A 14,140-nucleotide genomic window follows, 5' to 3' on the forward strand; every position below is an offset into this window, starting at 1 on the left:
TCCGCTCTCACGTGCCCTCTCAGTTTGGATTTTGCGCGAAGTCTCCGAACTTCACCTGCACCTGGGAGAAAAGCCGAAAGCCCCAATTTGACGCTACAATCGAAATCAGATCCCTAAAACCAAACCAATCCGATTTTTTTAACTAGAATTTTGGAAAAGTAACAACATCGAATTCCTTCTTTTTTTCTGGAATTCTGAAATTCTTGCAAAGAGATGACGGAGGACGGTGGCGCTAGGGTTTCTTCCGATGATCCGACTGTAAGCAACGATGCTTCACAGACTAGACAAAGGTACCGAATTTGTTTTGTTTTGTCGTAAATTTCAATCCTTAAACCCTAATTTCCCCATGTACTTAATTTCTTTGGATGACCGCGCTGTAACCAACAGTGATTCACAGCCTCGACAAAGTTATCGAGTTTCTTTTTTCTTTTCTCCTTAATTTCAATTCTTAAACCCTAATTTCCCCATATGCTTAATTTCTAAATTTAAAGAGTTAATTTGTGGAATTACTCAAAAGAATCTGTTAATTTGTGGAATTACTCAAAAGAATCTGTTGAATTTGATAGTAATTCAACTGGTTTATTGGAGGTGAAATAGATCATCTCAAAAGCTGAATTTTTTTAACACATTTGCATAATCAAGCTAGAAATTTAATGATAATTACAGAGGCGAAAAAACAACAAAAACAACAAAAAAAAATCCAGTCGGAGCGAGTTATTGTCAGATGATTATCAAGCATAAGAACATCTACCAAGAATTGGTAAATATTACATCAAAACTATTAACACTAGGTTGTTGCTATGACATGAAACGGTTTTCTGGCTGTGATTTTCATTTCTAGGGAGGGAAAAGCGTTTCCTTTTAATCTGATTTTGAAAATGTATTTAGTTTCATTTGTAAGATTACATTTTATAGCAAGAATTTTGATTGTGAAAATATGTATCATTAATTTTTTAGTAATTTTTACTATATCCATCCTTGCAATTTGCATAACTCTCACAAGTGCTCGTTTTCAAACAAACTATGGAATATGTAGTTGTTTGATATTTATAAACCAGATTAATGCCATGTTTGGTAGTTGCAAATTTTATTAGTTGGGGTATTATGCAGGAAGAAGAGAAAGTGGGATCAACCTGCAGAGGCTTTTGTTTCAGCTGGAATTGCTGTCCCATTTAGCAACATGGGAACTCTTGCTGGCATGCCACTTCCTATTGTAGCTCCAGTACCAGGCACCTTTCTGTCAAATATACTTGCTGCTAGTGGTGCAGCTGTTACACCGGTCTTTCAACAGCATGCCGCTCCGGTGGCCTCTCAACAAAATCAAGTACGAAAAGTAGATATGGTTTTGCACAAAGAAATTCATTGTTTTCTATGATTATGGCAATAATTTGTCTTGTATTATAAAATGTCATTCGTTCTTTGCCATGTCAACGCTTCACTGCTGACAACATTAGTATTTAAAATGATATTTCAAACATTGATAAATTTGGGTAGTCAATGTACCTGACTTTGCAACAGCTTTTGGCTTTAGGTGATTTTTTTACGTGATATTTCAAGCATATGGACCAAATATTTGTAAGGACATGTTTTAATTGTTTCTTCCCTTCCTTTATTAATTGCCACTAGTATATTTTTATTGATATTTCTGCTTGGATTGTTTCATATATGGAGTGTTCATCTGATCAAAATGACTGCTGGCTTTTGTATTCTGTCATAGGGTATCCCAAGAACTGTTATATGCAGGGAATTTGGATTTATTTTCTTTTTGATGATTTTTTTTGTACATGTTTTTTTTTACTTGCATATTTACAAATTTGTTAATTGTATAATTTATTTGTGCATTTTGTTTGTACAATTTTATAGACTAAGATCCAGGATGAATTAGTGATTGCTAGAGAAATTGTAATAAATGATGCGGAATCTTCTATTCGCTACAAGCTCACGAAGCGCCAGACACAGGAAGAGGTAAATCACTTCTTTGTTTAGCAATATGGAAAAAAGGGTTTGTTGTTAAAACAGCGGAAATAGTTCTTTTGTTAAATTTTGATGAGTAAGCTTATCATCTTTCAGATACAAAGGTGCACTGGTGCTGTGGTGATAACTAGGTAAGTTTCTTTAAGTGGGTATCAGAAGCTTTTGATGATTATTTTTCTTTCTTGTTTTTCCTTCTAATTCCTTGAAATGATTGGTGTGCAGGGGCAAGTATCACCCACCGAATGCTCCAGCTGATGGCGAAAAGCCTCTTTATCTTCATATATCTGCTGCTGCTCATGTAAGTCTAATTTTTTGATCTTTACAGACCGTTTGTGGGTTATAGAGTGATTTTTTTGAAATTCCGTCTTTGTGAAAGTTTTAGGATGTATGCTTTCTTATAGTCTCAGCTTGTGGTTGACATAAAAAAAAAATTAAAAAGCTAAATGGTCGGTCTATTTAAAGAAACGAGATTTACAAAGCTTGTTTAATTATCACTGCAGTTAAAAGAGACAGCAGAGCGAATTTTAGCTGTAGATCGTGCAGCTGCCATGGTGGAAGAACTGTTAAAACATGGTCAGAGCTCACAGGCAGGTTCTTCCCCTTTTGTGGAAGCTGTGATGAATGGTGTGAAGGTTTGTTTCAACTGCAACCGAATTTGTTGAGCTGTAAGATTTAGATAATTGATTGAATGATAAATGTCTAATCAAACCTGGTTTCTCAGGCATTTAGCACATGTGTATATTTGGGCTTCGACGCAGATCCATCACTGAATGTTGCTGCTCGTATTCGTGGACCCAATGTGAGATTTTTATGTACTTCAATTCTGCATTTTCATTAATCCTTTTAAGGGATTATATACGGCTCTCATATGTTATCATGATGTTTTGTTATGCCTAGTTAATGGTCCTGTTTTTGTTCTATATCATCTTATAAGTATTTGTGACCTATAGCTGCTCATCTATTCTACAATTAGATTTTAAAATTAGATGGCAATACAATCTTGCATAATTAAATGAAAACCAGCTATCTGATGTCAAGGATGTGGACTAATTCTCACCTTCCCTGAACAAACCCTTCATCTATCCTCTTATTAATGTGCATGCATCTGGTATTTGTGTCTTGTAGCGATTTACTTGATTGAGTATTCTGTTTAATCAGTTGTTATTTGAAGTTTTTGTTTCATATGTTAAAGATGAGAGATTCTAATGTTCGAAGCTCTCTCTGACATCTCCATGCAATTGGGAGGGCATTTTTTTTTGTTGCTGGTGGTTCGGTTTTGTACTTGCAGGACCAGTATATAAATCACATTATGAATGAAACAGGAGCAACTGTCATGCTACGTGGATGTGGTTCCGGAAACCTTGAGAGCCTTCAGGGTGAAGGTACTTTTATGCAGTGCAAAATGCAACCTTTTTTTCTTTTACTATTTCTTTATAGTTTTAGGTAAACCAAAGGATTTATGCTAATGTTACTTTTAAATTATTATAGTTTATCTTTTTTTGTTGTTGATGCAGAAGCACAACCACCACTGCACTTATTCTTGTCAAGTAACAATCCTAAAAGTCTTGATGATGCCAAGCGTTTGGCAGAGAATCTTCTGGACACTATCAGCGTAGAGTTCGGTGCATCCAGGTAATCAGGTTTTTATTTTGTTGAGGGGTTTGATGGTAATTGTATAATCTCATTGTTGTCATTTTGGATTGGTGTAACCTGTTTCTTTCCTTCCATTTTAGGATTTCATCAAGTAAGGTTTATGGTGCAGTTCCACCTCCACAGCAGTTGTTGACTGGAGTTCAATGTTCCACAACAGGACGCAATGTGAATGCTAGTTCAGCTGCTGGTTTGGCATCAATGCCAGTTGCTACTCCAGCTCCACCTGTTGCAGTCCCTGTGGCTACTACTGGCTATTCTCAAGCGATGGCTGTGGGGATGCCTAATTCTGGGCCACCCCAAGCAAATTCAGTTGGTTATCCACAGCCTTTGGTGACCAGAGGGACAAGCTATATTGGATATGGCGGGATATACCCCCAAGCAACACCATTGCAACAGGTAGCATTAGCTCTTAAACAATCATCTCCAATCTCCTCTACTGTTGTACCTGCAACATCTGTAGCAAGTGCAGTTGTTCCTACAACATCAGCTACCAGTACAGTAACCAAATCAAGTGTTAGCTCTACTTTACATTCTGAGAAAGAGCGACGGCCTCCACAAAAGCGGAAGTTCCAGGAGTTACCAGCTGGTTCAAAGGGATCGGCAACAGTCAACCAGGTATCTGTGAATTTTCCTGCTAGTTTCTCTTCAACCGAAGCTGTAAGGTATACAAATTTATATATTTTGAGTGTCATAATGGCCAAAGATGAAGTCCAACTCCATTCTGGCATTTTGGTTTTTAACCGTGTACAAGTTCTGGTTCATGGCAGTTTAGTGTATGCATAATATTATCCTAGGCCAAAGAGCATTACGTCTCTCTAATCTCACTGATTTTTGGGTAGGGGGTACGGCTCTGGAATTTGGGTTTGTCGACTAAGAAAAATGGTTTTTATTTAATGTTGACTATCATTCCTCAAAAGGGAATGTTGACTATGAGTAATTTAGGACCATCTTGTGAGGAAGATAGTCCGGCCCATGCTAGAGTGCCTATCTCTACTTGATAAGTGTTAATGCAATTAGGATGATGATACATAAGTTTGAACTGGCTTTGACTCATTTTCGAAGTTAGAGAAACTTTTATCTTAGAGAAAATGGCATTTCAATTAACTTTATATTTCATTTAAAGTAATATTTATTATTAGCCCATGGGTGGAAGCTTTTTATTTAGAAAAGCAGAAGTATATTTGTGAATGGAGGCATTTCCAAGTAATTGAGTTACAGTGGCCATGTTATGGTCCGTAACTCCATGTGGTAGAAATTGAATCTTGACTACTGCCATAGTTCATATGACGGGGGATGTAAAGGACAATGGTTCCATCTTGCTAATTCTTGAACTTAACTTTTAACTATCTCAATCCCGAATGACCTATGCTTGGTAGTTCCCAAGTCAATCAGGTTTGTCTGCATGTGTGGCCATGCATTTGCAATCCTCTATTCTGCTGACTCATGCTGGTACTTGTGCCCCTTATTTTTATGCATCCACCTCCATCTCCAGTTTCACCCTATTAAATAGGGAAAGAAACATTATATAAAAAGGGAAAATCTTTGCAAGTTAATGTGATTACCTGTCTTACTTTGCATTTATGGTATTGGATTTATGATTATACTTTCTGCTGACTTTCTCTACTTATCTTCCAGGTATTTTCTCTGACCTTCTAAGAAGCTAATAGGCTGATACCAGACCTCTGTTAGGGCCATTGGTTTGTATGTTTCACAGGGTTTTCAGTTTCAGAGGAGCAATTTGATGAGTTTTTTCTGCTTCAAAACCATGATCAAGGACCATTCAAGATTTTTTACCCTTTGATGGGTGTATAGCCTCATATCATGAACTTCGCATTTCTAGTGTCCTGTCTTACATGGCTAGCATTATAGAACGTGCAGCTGAAGTTTCATTTAAAGGCTCTTTGGTGTCAATACGGTGTGCATTTTTTTGTTAAGGATAACTTAGAAGCTGAAATAACTACTGAAAATGCATGAATAGATTTATTAAGTGCATAAGCTGACCATAAATTTTGTGCCACTGCAACTGTTATTTGTTAAAAGTGACACTGTATGATATCTGGCATTTTTTTTAAAAATTTTTGCATCTTGCCACAAGCTACCTTAGTTTTTGAATAAGAAGATTTCAAGGCTTGTTGGCTTATAGGATCCTAGCATCTGTTCGCTGAAGACATCAAGGGTCACATTAACTAACTAAATAATGGCCTTTCACTAATTCCATGTCGTTTTGTCTTCTGACACAGGACCTTTTTAAAGATTCTGTTGTACCCTTGAGATCTTAACATTTTTCTTTTTCCAGATGTTTCTCATTAACTATTATATTACTCCTATTGAGAAATTAGGCTTGGATTTTTTCTCTGTAACTCATTTCAGGAATCTGAATCTTTAAATCCAAACAAGCCATTGGGAGATGTAGGTGTGAAAAATGTATCAAATATGCCTGCTCCAAAGAAGCTGATTCATCCTTCATCTAATGGAATGCCGCCACCACCACCCCCAAAATCCTTGCCGCCTCCACCTCCAAAAACCATGCAGACTCCACCAGCTCCGCCTTCAAAAACCATGCTGCCTCCACCGCCTCCACCCAAGTTCACATCCTCCACATCACCTAGGAAATTGCATGACAAGATCAAAGTTACCAGTAAAGCTAAACTTGATGCTGTCCCTGGTAGGATTGATTCCTAAACTGACTATTATAAAGGTTTCTGATTCTGAATTTACTTCCCTGTAATGACCAATACTTCGATATGAAGTGAAATCTAGTCAATGATATAGTGAATTGTGAACTTTATTGTACTTATCTATATTGTTTGGTTTTTTCAGACACCTTGATGCAGTTAATGTCATATGGGGACGAAGATGATGATTCCGAGGAGAGCAGTGATGAATCACTAAATAATAAGAACAGTGCGGATGCAGTTCGAAAACCATTCTGGGCTTTATGACTCTTCATTCTGATGGCTTCTGTCAAGCGGTTATCAAGCCCATGTTTTGCTTTGATTCTTTTGTGATTGCAACATGACAAGTACTTAATTGAGTGCAGACAAGGTGAAGTAACTCCAAATTATCACAGTGAGACTACTTGCATTGCAGCATTTAGAGGATTAAAATCTGATAGAATTTGTGTTGTATATTGGTTGTAATTTGTCACTAGTGTAGACTATTAGTTTCCGTTAGTGTCTTGGTGAGATTGGAAAATCTTTAGATAGTCAAATTCTGTTATGAGGCTGTTAATGGAACATGAAACTTTAACCCTGTAATTTTATTTTTGATGGTAATGGAAATCTCCATTCATTTTGGTGTGTCAAAAGTTTAATGGTAACATTTCTAGTTTAACCATCTTCTCTCTTTATTCTCTCAAAAGCAACTCACAAGAGAAAACTGTCTATCATAAAGTCCAGTATTTTGTATTTTCTTTTTCCTGTCAGTCTTGAGTTTATTGTTTCGAAATTTTAGATATATGTATTAAATTTATTTTATCATGTTTATAATATTGTTTTCTCATATATCAAATGTACTATGTTCGAGTAAAAAAAATTTCTGGTCAGATTTTGGACCCATTTTTATTAGGAGAAATGTCAAAGTCATGTCAATTATATTAAGCTAAAGAATGTGGGGAGAAACACAATAATTCTATTTTTCAAAACTTATGCTGCCATTAGTCTTAAAGGTCTGAAGTGAAATTCCAAAGGTTAAGTTGAGATGCACTTTCTTGACAATTCGACCAAAAATGGATTCCTAAAGTCGGATGAAAAATGTGCAGTGAAAATTTGTGTTTAAAGGATCTGACATTGTCTTGAAAAAGTAGAATGAGAAATTGAAATGTTAATGCACTTTTTGTCTCAGCCACAACAGAACTGACTGAGATTCGGACTTCACCCCTAATTCGTTCAACATATTAAGATTTTATTAGTAATAATTAATAGCAACCCAGATGAGTTTTGATTTAGTGATATGGTTTTTTAATTTATAAATTAAAAGAAAAAGAGAACATTTTCTTCTTTTCCTTTACTAAATTATTTATAAATAAAACAGTGTCGTTAAATGAAGCCAAAATGGTAAATTCCAAACTTTATTTTAAATCTCAACGGCTAGTTGGGGCCCTCAAAATTAGAACGTTACCATCCCTCCAAACCTTCCATTCCATTTATAAATATAAATAACTTCACACCACACCACAATTCAATTCAATATATCCATTTCTTCAACCCCACTTAAAATTTAAGCCTTTTTCTTTTTTTTTAATTGATCTCAATAGTTCAAAGCAATATCCACCCGTATCAATGGCGGAGCAAGCGGTGGAAAAGCCACTTAACAGTTCATCTGAGTCTGAAAATGGTGGAATATTGGAGAAAACCCCGCCACTCCAGGACCAGAAAATTGATGAGAATATTCAAGAAGATTCAGGCAAAGATTTGAAAAAAACGTGCACCCCTGATAGGCTTAAAGTCCCCAAGGCATTCAAGTTCCCTGAAAGGTAAGTAACTCCAACATATCTTTTATTTTGGTTTAAAATTATGATCTGTTTCATGAATTTCTCTTTTTTCGTGGTTGGTTTCAGGTATAGAAGTCCAACCGATTCTATGATGTCGCCTGTTACAAAAGGTCTTCTTGCAAGAAACAGGAAAGCTGGAGGTTCACTCTTACCACCTAGTATAAATCAAACTAAGGTAATTTTCGAACTCAATCTTGTAATCTGTTATTGAGATGAGAAATTTATAATCCTAAATCAATCTATGAAGTTTGTATTGATTTATCATTTGCATATTTTTATTCTAATTTTTCAAGTTATTTACTGTGTTCTTCGATGTTTGCAGATCCATGAATTGCGTGTTCAAGATGTTGGTCTTTCTCACAACTGAACAAGCTAAAACCAGATGGATTTGTCTGAAATGAAATGGTGTTAATGTCGATATAAATTACAAGCAAAAAGAATGCTGTTTATGGGATGTAATCTCTCTTTTTTTTGGATGCGAAATCTTGTTCTAATAATAACATATTTTTGGTAGCTGATTAATCATAATGTTCAAGTGCTTCATGGGAGAGCGAGTAAAGTGATGTTTTTACAAAAGGAAAAATGAGCTCTTATATTCTGTTCTCCAAAGAAAAGAAGAAGAAGAAGAAGAAGAAGAAACTGTTTTTCAACCATTTTATCTGGAAAAGTTAACCAAACAGAACTTTAAAAAATATGGTTTGATGATTTGTTGAAGATAATGGCTCATTCTAACAACTCTCCAGAATAACTTGGTTAAAACCAATGACCCCGATATCTTCTCTCTGCCTTCCATTGTTAGCTTTATAATAACTCCCCCCCATTTTTGTTTATGCCCCCACCCCCATTGATCTTCTCATCTTACTTTTCCCTATATTCTTTCCTCTCATCATGAAGTTTCCATCTTCCACTTCTCTAAGCAAAAATAGGTGATCAGATTGAAGATTCCAACTAAGTTATCATAGAGTTGAAGCTATGGGTAATGAAAGCCGCATGAAATCAACAGATATTCAAGTTAAACCTCTTTCAAGGCATGAAAGTTCAGCCTCCTCCTCTTCTTCATCATCTTCTTATTCTCAGAACCTTGAAAAATCCCAACTCAACAAGTCATCAACAGCTACTGAGCAGACCCCAGGTAATGGAATGGATGCACAACAAACTCCAGCAGTGTACGTACCAGATCGGATACCATCGTCCATTTTCAGTAGCAAACCTGCAACACCAACGGACTGGAGCAATGCTTCAAACGAATCGTTATTCAGCATTCATGTTGGGAATAACAGCTTCTCAACGGATCAATTCCTTACGCTGTATAAATCTGGTGAATTAACCAAGTTGGATGAGCAGATTATTGCCCAATGTGGCGTCTTGCCTTCACTGAAAGAACTAGATGACATGGCGGAAAGGGAAGATGAAAATATAGGCAAGAAAGAAATGCCAACGACAGGGATCAGAACCAAACAAGTTGCACAGGATAATGGCTACAGATATGGCAGTGGAAACCAAACCCATGAACCGAAATTCCCAGCAGAGGCCCATAATTCACCTAAAAGTAGCGTGTCTTGTCGGTCTGATGAGAGCACTCTTTCCTTTGCATTCCCTGTGTAAGAAACTATACTTGCAACACTTGATTATGATTCATCTATTTTATGGAAAGCATGGAACTGAACTTGTTTAGCTGTAAATTAATTACAGGTTGAATGGAACGGATGGTGGAAGACTGAGTTCAGTAAATAGCTACCAAAACAACCGAGGATTCAAGATACAGTCAGTAAAGCAACAGCAGCAGCAAGTTCAAGAGCAAGAGCAAGAGCCGAAGCAATATGCTGAAGAAGTGAAACCAAAAGCTCAGGGTACTCCCCAAAATGCATCCGGTCGAAGCTGGTTTGCCTGGTTCCATTGCTGCCGATATCCTTGATTTTTCATTAAAACAATCTGACCTGCACTACCTGCTCATCTAATCATTTCCCAGGGAAGGGAAACATCCATTGCCTGCCCTCTAGTTAACTATAATGTTATATTAGATGGTTTCTAGTATTGTATTAAAAGAGAAAAGCATGTATTGGGAGGAAGATAGTTTGAATTATCAATGTACAGATATTTATGTGTTGGTAATGCAAGGTTGAACATTGGTTGAGAAAAGACTCTGAAGAGGAGTTAAATATATAGGATTGTTCTTACCTTTAATTGTTCAACACATGCGTTATCATTTCTTATGTTCGTGTTCATGTTAACACGTCTCTACAATAAGTATAGTGTGTGTTTATTTTAAAATTTTGTTTTATTTAAACATATATTGAAAATTTGATCACTTTCCTTCAGTTGCACTATTTATAGAATTTTATCCTTTTTGCCCCTATATTTTTACCATTTTGTCCCTACATTTCTACCGTTTTGCCTTTTGGAAAACAATATAAACAACAAAAAGAGAAATCACTCTTTCCTCTTTGCCTGCTTTGCTTTAGTCATTTTTCAATCAAGTGTCCTATTCTTTTGAGAAGAACAATTTCAATAGTTGTTCCACTTTTTTTTATTTGGGTGTACGAATATAAAAATATTATGCTAACTTTGGAGGGCGACGATTAAGGTAAATTTATTTTTAAGATGATGGTTCTTTCACGGCACAATAATTACTTTATTATATATTTATCTTTAATTTATTTTTTCAGTCAATACTAACGAGTTTATTTTTCAGCGTGTTTTTCCAACATTTTAATCATCAAAGTGTACAATTTGGATCTACCTAAATTCCAATTTTCCATTTTGTTTTTGATGATTTACATTTTCTTGGCTTATACTGTATAATTTCAATTTTATTTCTGCAAAATATGCTCCCAAAAAAAAACCCTACATCTTCCTGTAACATGCTTCTAAATAAAATGGTTAAGTTTTTTTTTTTTTTTTGCGACAATAACTACATATTATAGTTGTTATTTGTGGTTTTGATTTTCTTTCTCACCGATTTTCACTCTTATTGACCCAAATAGTAGTATTAGGTTTAAATCTATCAAAGTCTTTCAAAAAACATTTTTTAACTTAATGTCACAGAATAGATATGGGAGCAAACTCTTGGTAGTGCTCGACTTAAACCGGACGATATGTTTGTAGCAAGTATGAATCTCAAAATGCAGAGTCATAAAAGGCAGCAATATGGGGGTCTTTTTTGCTTGTCAATCGCCTACAAACTCATCTTATATATATTAAATCATTTAAAAATAAAAATAAAAACCTTTGATCCACCATTAAAAAGCCAAAGAAATCATTTCAGCCGATGCTTTATAAATTAGTACCTTAATAACTACGAATCTTGAAATTTTAAAATTATAAATTCACCGAAATATGGGAGTTTTACTTTTGTAAATAACTTTTTATAAAGAAAAAAGAATCACTCGATTTAAGGAAAGGCCTTATGCAGTTAATAATTGTTCTTAACAAAACTAATGACTAGAACATCTCAAAAATAAAGCTAAAATGAAGCAGCCACAGATACTCAAAAGGACTAGATATGCTTTTATCAAATAATATTTAGTCTCTAGTCACGCTTCCACCCAATGCTCAAAAGTTAAGGCCACAAGATTTGTTTCCAAACATAAACAATTATATGTATAGTATGGTAATTGGTTTATTTGCCACTACAGTCACTACTAGTGCTTTCCTGTGTTACCTTGACGATAACGATCCTCAGGGTTATGTGGTCTCTCATAAGGATTCACTTTCTCACGCCCTGAGGTATTTGATCGACGGTACCCATGTGACAAAACCTTGTAGTCGATTGCAGCAGCTAGATGTCTTGCACCTCCTCTTAGATATTTGTTAGCCAGAAAAGAATCCATTGCACTGCTCCCAGGGACTAGAGGGTTACCAATATCTTCACATCTGACACCTTTTGGTCCAGTGGTGAGCAACAAAAACAGCACAAGGCAAACCCTACAACATTCACCAAATGATTAGCCAACATAACACCTCCAGACAAAGTAATGCAAGACTCAGGCTTGTATATTTATTTATACATTGTTTCATCACCATTGTGTTAACTTTTTGCTTCTGAAGCATTTGAACTGCAATCTTAGTGGTTACTGGATGTGTCATCTTTTCGATGTTTTACAAGAGATGTAAAGCAATGTACAGTTGAAAGAAAATAACTTAAGTGTTTTACTGAAGACATCTTGAAGACTGCAGAACCCAAGACAATGAGATGAGATGAATGAATTTCTCCTCGGAGAATCCCAGGATGAGGAGATTTAGTCAAACAAATGCAACCTACCAAAGCTCCCCAGTCTTGATGTTTGTATCTGTGGGGATGAGTTGTTTTGTGTCTACATGTACACAAGCGGTGGATTGCTGCATCTTCACCATCTTTGCAAGAGATCAAAGTGGTGAATTGCAAGGAGACCAAAGGTCACTTAAATTTTTCTCTCACTCATGACAGTATTATATTAGGAAAAGCCAAAATTAACAGAGAAAAGGTAAAGTCCATGCTACTGATATTGGTATACGAAGAAAACTCTGAACAGAAGATAAAATTTAAGAAGTTGGCACTGTTTTTTACCAGCAGCATGAGAGAATATGATCAAAATGAGTTCAAGAGCCTTTTTTGGGATCCAAGACACCAATAAACACAAAGATCTTTTGGACTTCCATATATGGTTGGCAGGAGAAGAAAAAAGAAAGGAGAAAGAGCTGGATAAAACAAAACATTTCTTTTACGAGGTTAAAAAAAAAAGTTCTTCAAAATCAGTTTTACAAGCAACACCCATTTCAGCCATTAATTGTTTCATGTTTTGTCAAGTATTGAGATCAATAGCTTGATATTAGCGAAGTGATTTATCGGGTTGTATTGGAAGAGACTATCGGCAGCTAGGACACAGTATGCTCCTCACCTAGCTAGTTAACTACTTAACTTTAAACTCAAACATACAAATCATACAAGAATCTTATAAGGGTGGAGCAGACAGGCAATCTCCGGTACTATATATGTATATATCAAGCAATAAAAAAGGAAATATGAGAGAGAAAGGAAGTACCATCCTCTGCTTTTCTCTTGATTTGTTGATTTTGTGTCCGACACCTGAGCTTCTTTAGCAATTTTTAAGGTTTTGCTCTTATAGAAGTTCGAAATGAAGCTTGAAAAGGATCCCATAACCATCTCCTTCATCTTTCTTCCCATGCAAACTACCTTTCCTATGGGAGCCTCCATGAGTATGTTTATCAGGAACATGATTGCTTCTTCCACACCCTTCATCAATGGCAACCAGGAAAGCAGTGTAATATCCTGACAAGAAAACAACATTAGAATCAAAATTACTAATACCATATAAATATACATAAGTTAACCCAAATGAAAAGGAATTTAATTTGGTTAAAATTTATTAGGTAAATTTTCTAATATCTCATAGCCAGCTAGTTTAGAAGATCAAAATTCTAACATCTGTAGATTTCAAGAAGTACACTTCCACATTTAGTTTTGTTCGTGATTTATTATTGATGATTTTACATGTATGGTTTATTAAATTTTATTTTTGATTTATTTTACACAAACCGACGATCGACACAATCAAGCATAATCGACACCCAAACGAGAATTGATTACATACCTGTTTCGCCAAGAGCCTACATTTCTCCCATGAATTCTTGAAAATTGGTTGGTCTGAAATCTCTTCCATGGATTTAGGCACGGCGTCGTCGTTTCCGCAAATAAGAATTTCATTATAGATTTAGGGTGTAGGGTTTAAGATAGATCTCTTTAATGACCTTTCTCATTGAAAATTGTCATATGTTGGAATCTGACGCGCCTTATGTAATGTCCATTTCATTGTTTGGGTTTTGTTGTGATGAGTTGGTGAAAGCCCAATACAGCCCACAAAGGATTTGGTAAATTGTGTAAAAACACATACATCAAAAATAGTAAATATTTTTAACAAGAAAATTCACTGGCCAACCATCAGATGTCATTTTTAAAGTTATCGATAGGTTTTGAGGTTGAAATGGTTGTTTAATAATAGTATAAATATCCTTTAAAAATTA

The 14,140-nt window shown here is 35.5% G+C and overlaps 4 protein-coding genes across 7 annotated transcripts; 3 read left to right on the plus strand and 1 right to left on the minus strand.

The window, feature by feature from the left end:
* Positions 1-6,934, plus strand: LOC105802505 (protein RIK). 4 transcript variants are annotated; one of them, XM_012634187.2, is made up of 12 exons: positions 8-290; positions 1,111-1,324; positions 1,864-1,965; positions 2,071-2,105; positions 2,197-2,272; positions 2,475-2,606; positions 2,696-2,773; positions 3,263-3,356; positions 3,489-3,606; positions 3,708-4,242; positions 5,998-6,292; positions 6,448-6,934. In XM_012634187.2, the coding sequence occupies exons 1-12, from the start codon at positions 214-216 to the stop codon at positions 6,567-6,569; spliced, it is 1,878 nt and encodes a 625-aa protein (XP_012489641.1). In that variant the 5' UTR covers positions 8-213; the 3' UTR covers positions 6,570-6,934. The 4 variants fall into 4 exon arrangements, with proteins under 4 accessions (XP_052480495.1, XP_012489641.1, XP_052480494.1 ...); XM_052624534.1 differs by lacking the exon at positions 8-290 and adding an exon at positions 1,519-1,575 and having other exon boundaries at positions 1,176-1,324; XM_012634188.2 differs by lacking the exon at positions 8-290 and adding an exon at positions 1,532-1,575 and having other exon boundaries at positions 1,190-1,324.
* Positions 6,935-7,798: 864 nt separating this feature from the next.
* On the plus strand, positions 7,799-8,647 carry LOC105802504 (hypothetical protein). Its single transcript, XM_012634186.2, has 3 exons — positions 7,799-8,101; positions 8,186-8,294; positions 8,442-8,647. Exons 1-3 carry the CDS (start codon positions 7,908-7,910, stop codon positions 8,484-8,486), a joined length of 348 nt encoding a protein of 115 aa, XP_012489640.1. The 5' UTR covers positions 7,799-7,907; the 3' UTR covers positions 8,487-8,647.
* Positions 8,648-8,790: 143 nt separating this feature from the next.
* On the plus strand, positions 8,791-10,460 carry LOC105802502 (hypothetical protein). The gene is made up of 2 exons (XM_012634184.2): positions 8,791-9,720; positions 9,812-10,460. The coding sequence occupies exons 1-2, from the start codon at positions 9,092-9,094 to the stop codon at positions 10,032-10,034; spliced, it is 852 nt and encodes a 283-aa protein (XP_012489638.1). The 5' UTR covers positions 8,791-9,091; the 3' UTR covers positions 10,035-10,460.
* Positions 10,461-11,603: 1,143 nt separating this feature from the next.
* Positions 11,604-13,893, minus strand: LOC105802503 (hypothetical protein). Its single transcript, XM_012634185.2, has 3 exons — positions 13,711-13,893; positions 13,141-13,388; positions 11,604-12,043 (listed from the first exon to the last, which is right to left on the minus strand). Exons 1-3 carry the CDS (start codon positions 13,777-13,779, stop codon positions 11,761-11,763), a joined length of 600 nt encoding a protein of 199 aa, XP_012489639.1. The 5' UTR covers positions 13,780-13,893; the 3' UTR covers positions 11,604-11,760.
* Between the last annotated feature and the right edge of the window lie 247 nt (positions 13,894-14,140).

This window comes from Gossypium raimondii, chromosome 11, assembly GCF_025698545.1.
Source record: "Gossypium raimondii isolate GPD5lz chromosome 11, ASM2569854v1, whole genome shotgun sequence".
Classification (NCBI taxonomy): domain Eukaryota; kingdom Viridiplantae; phylum Streptophyta; class Magnoliopsida; order Malvales; family Malvaceae; genus Gossypium; species Gossypium raimondii.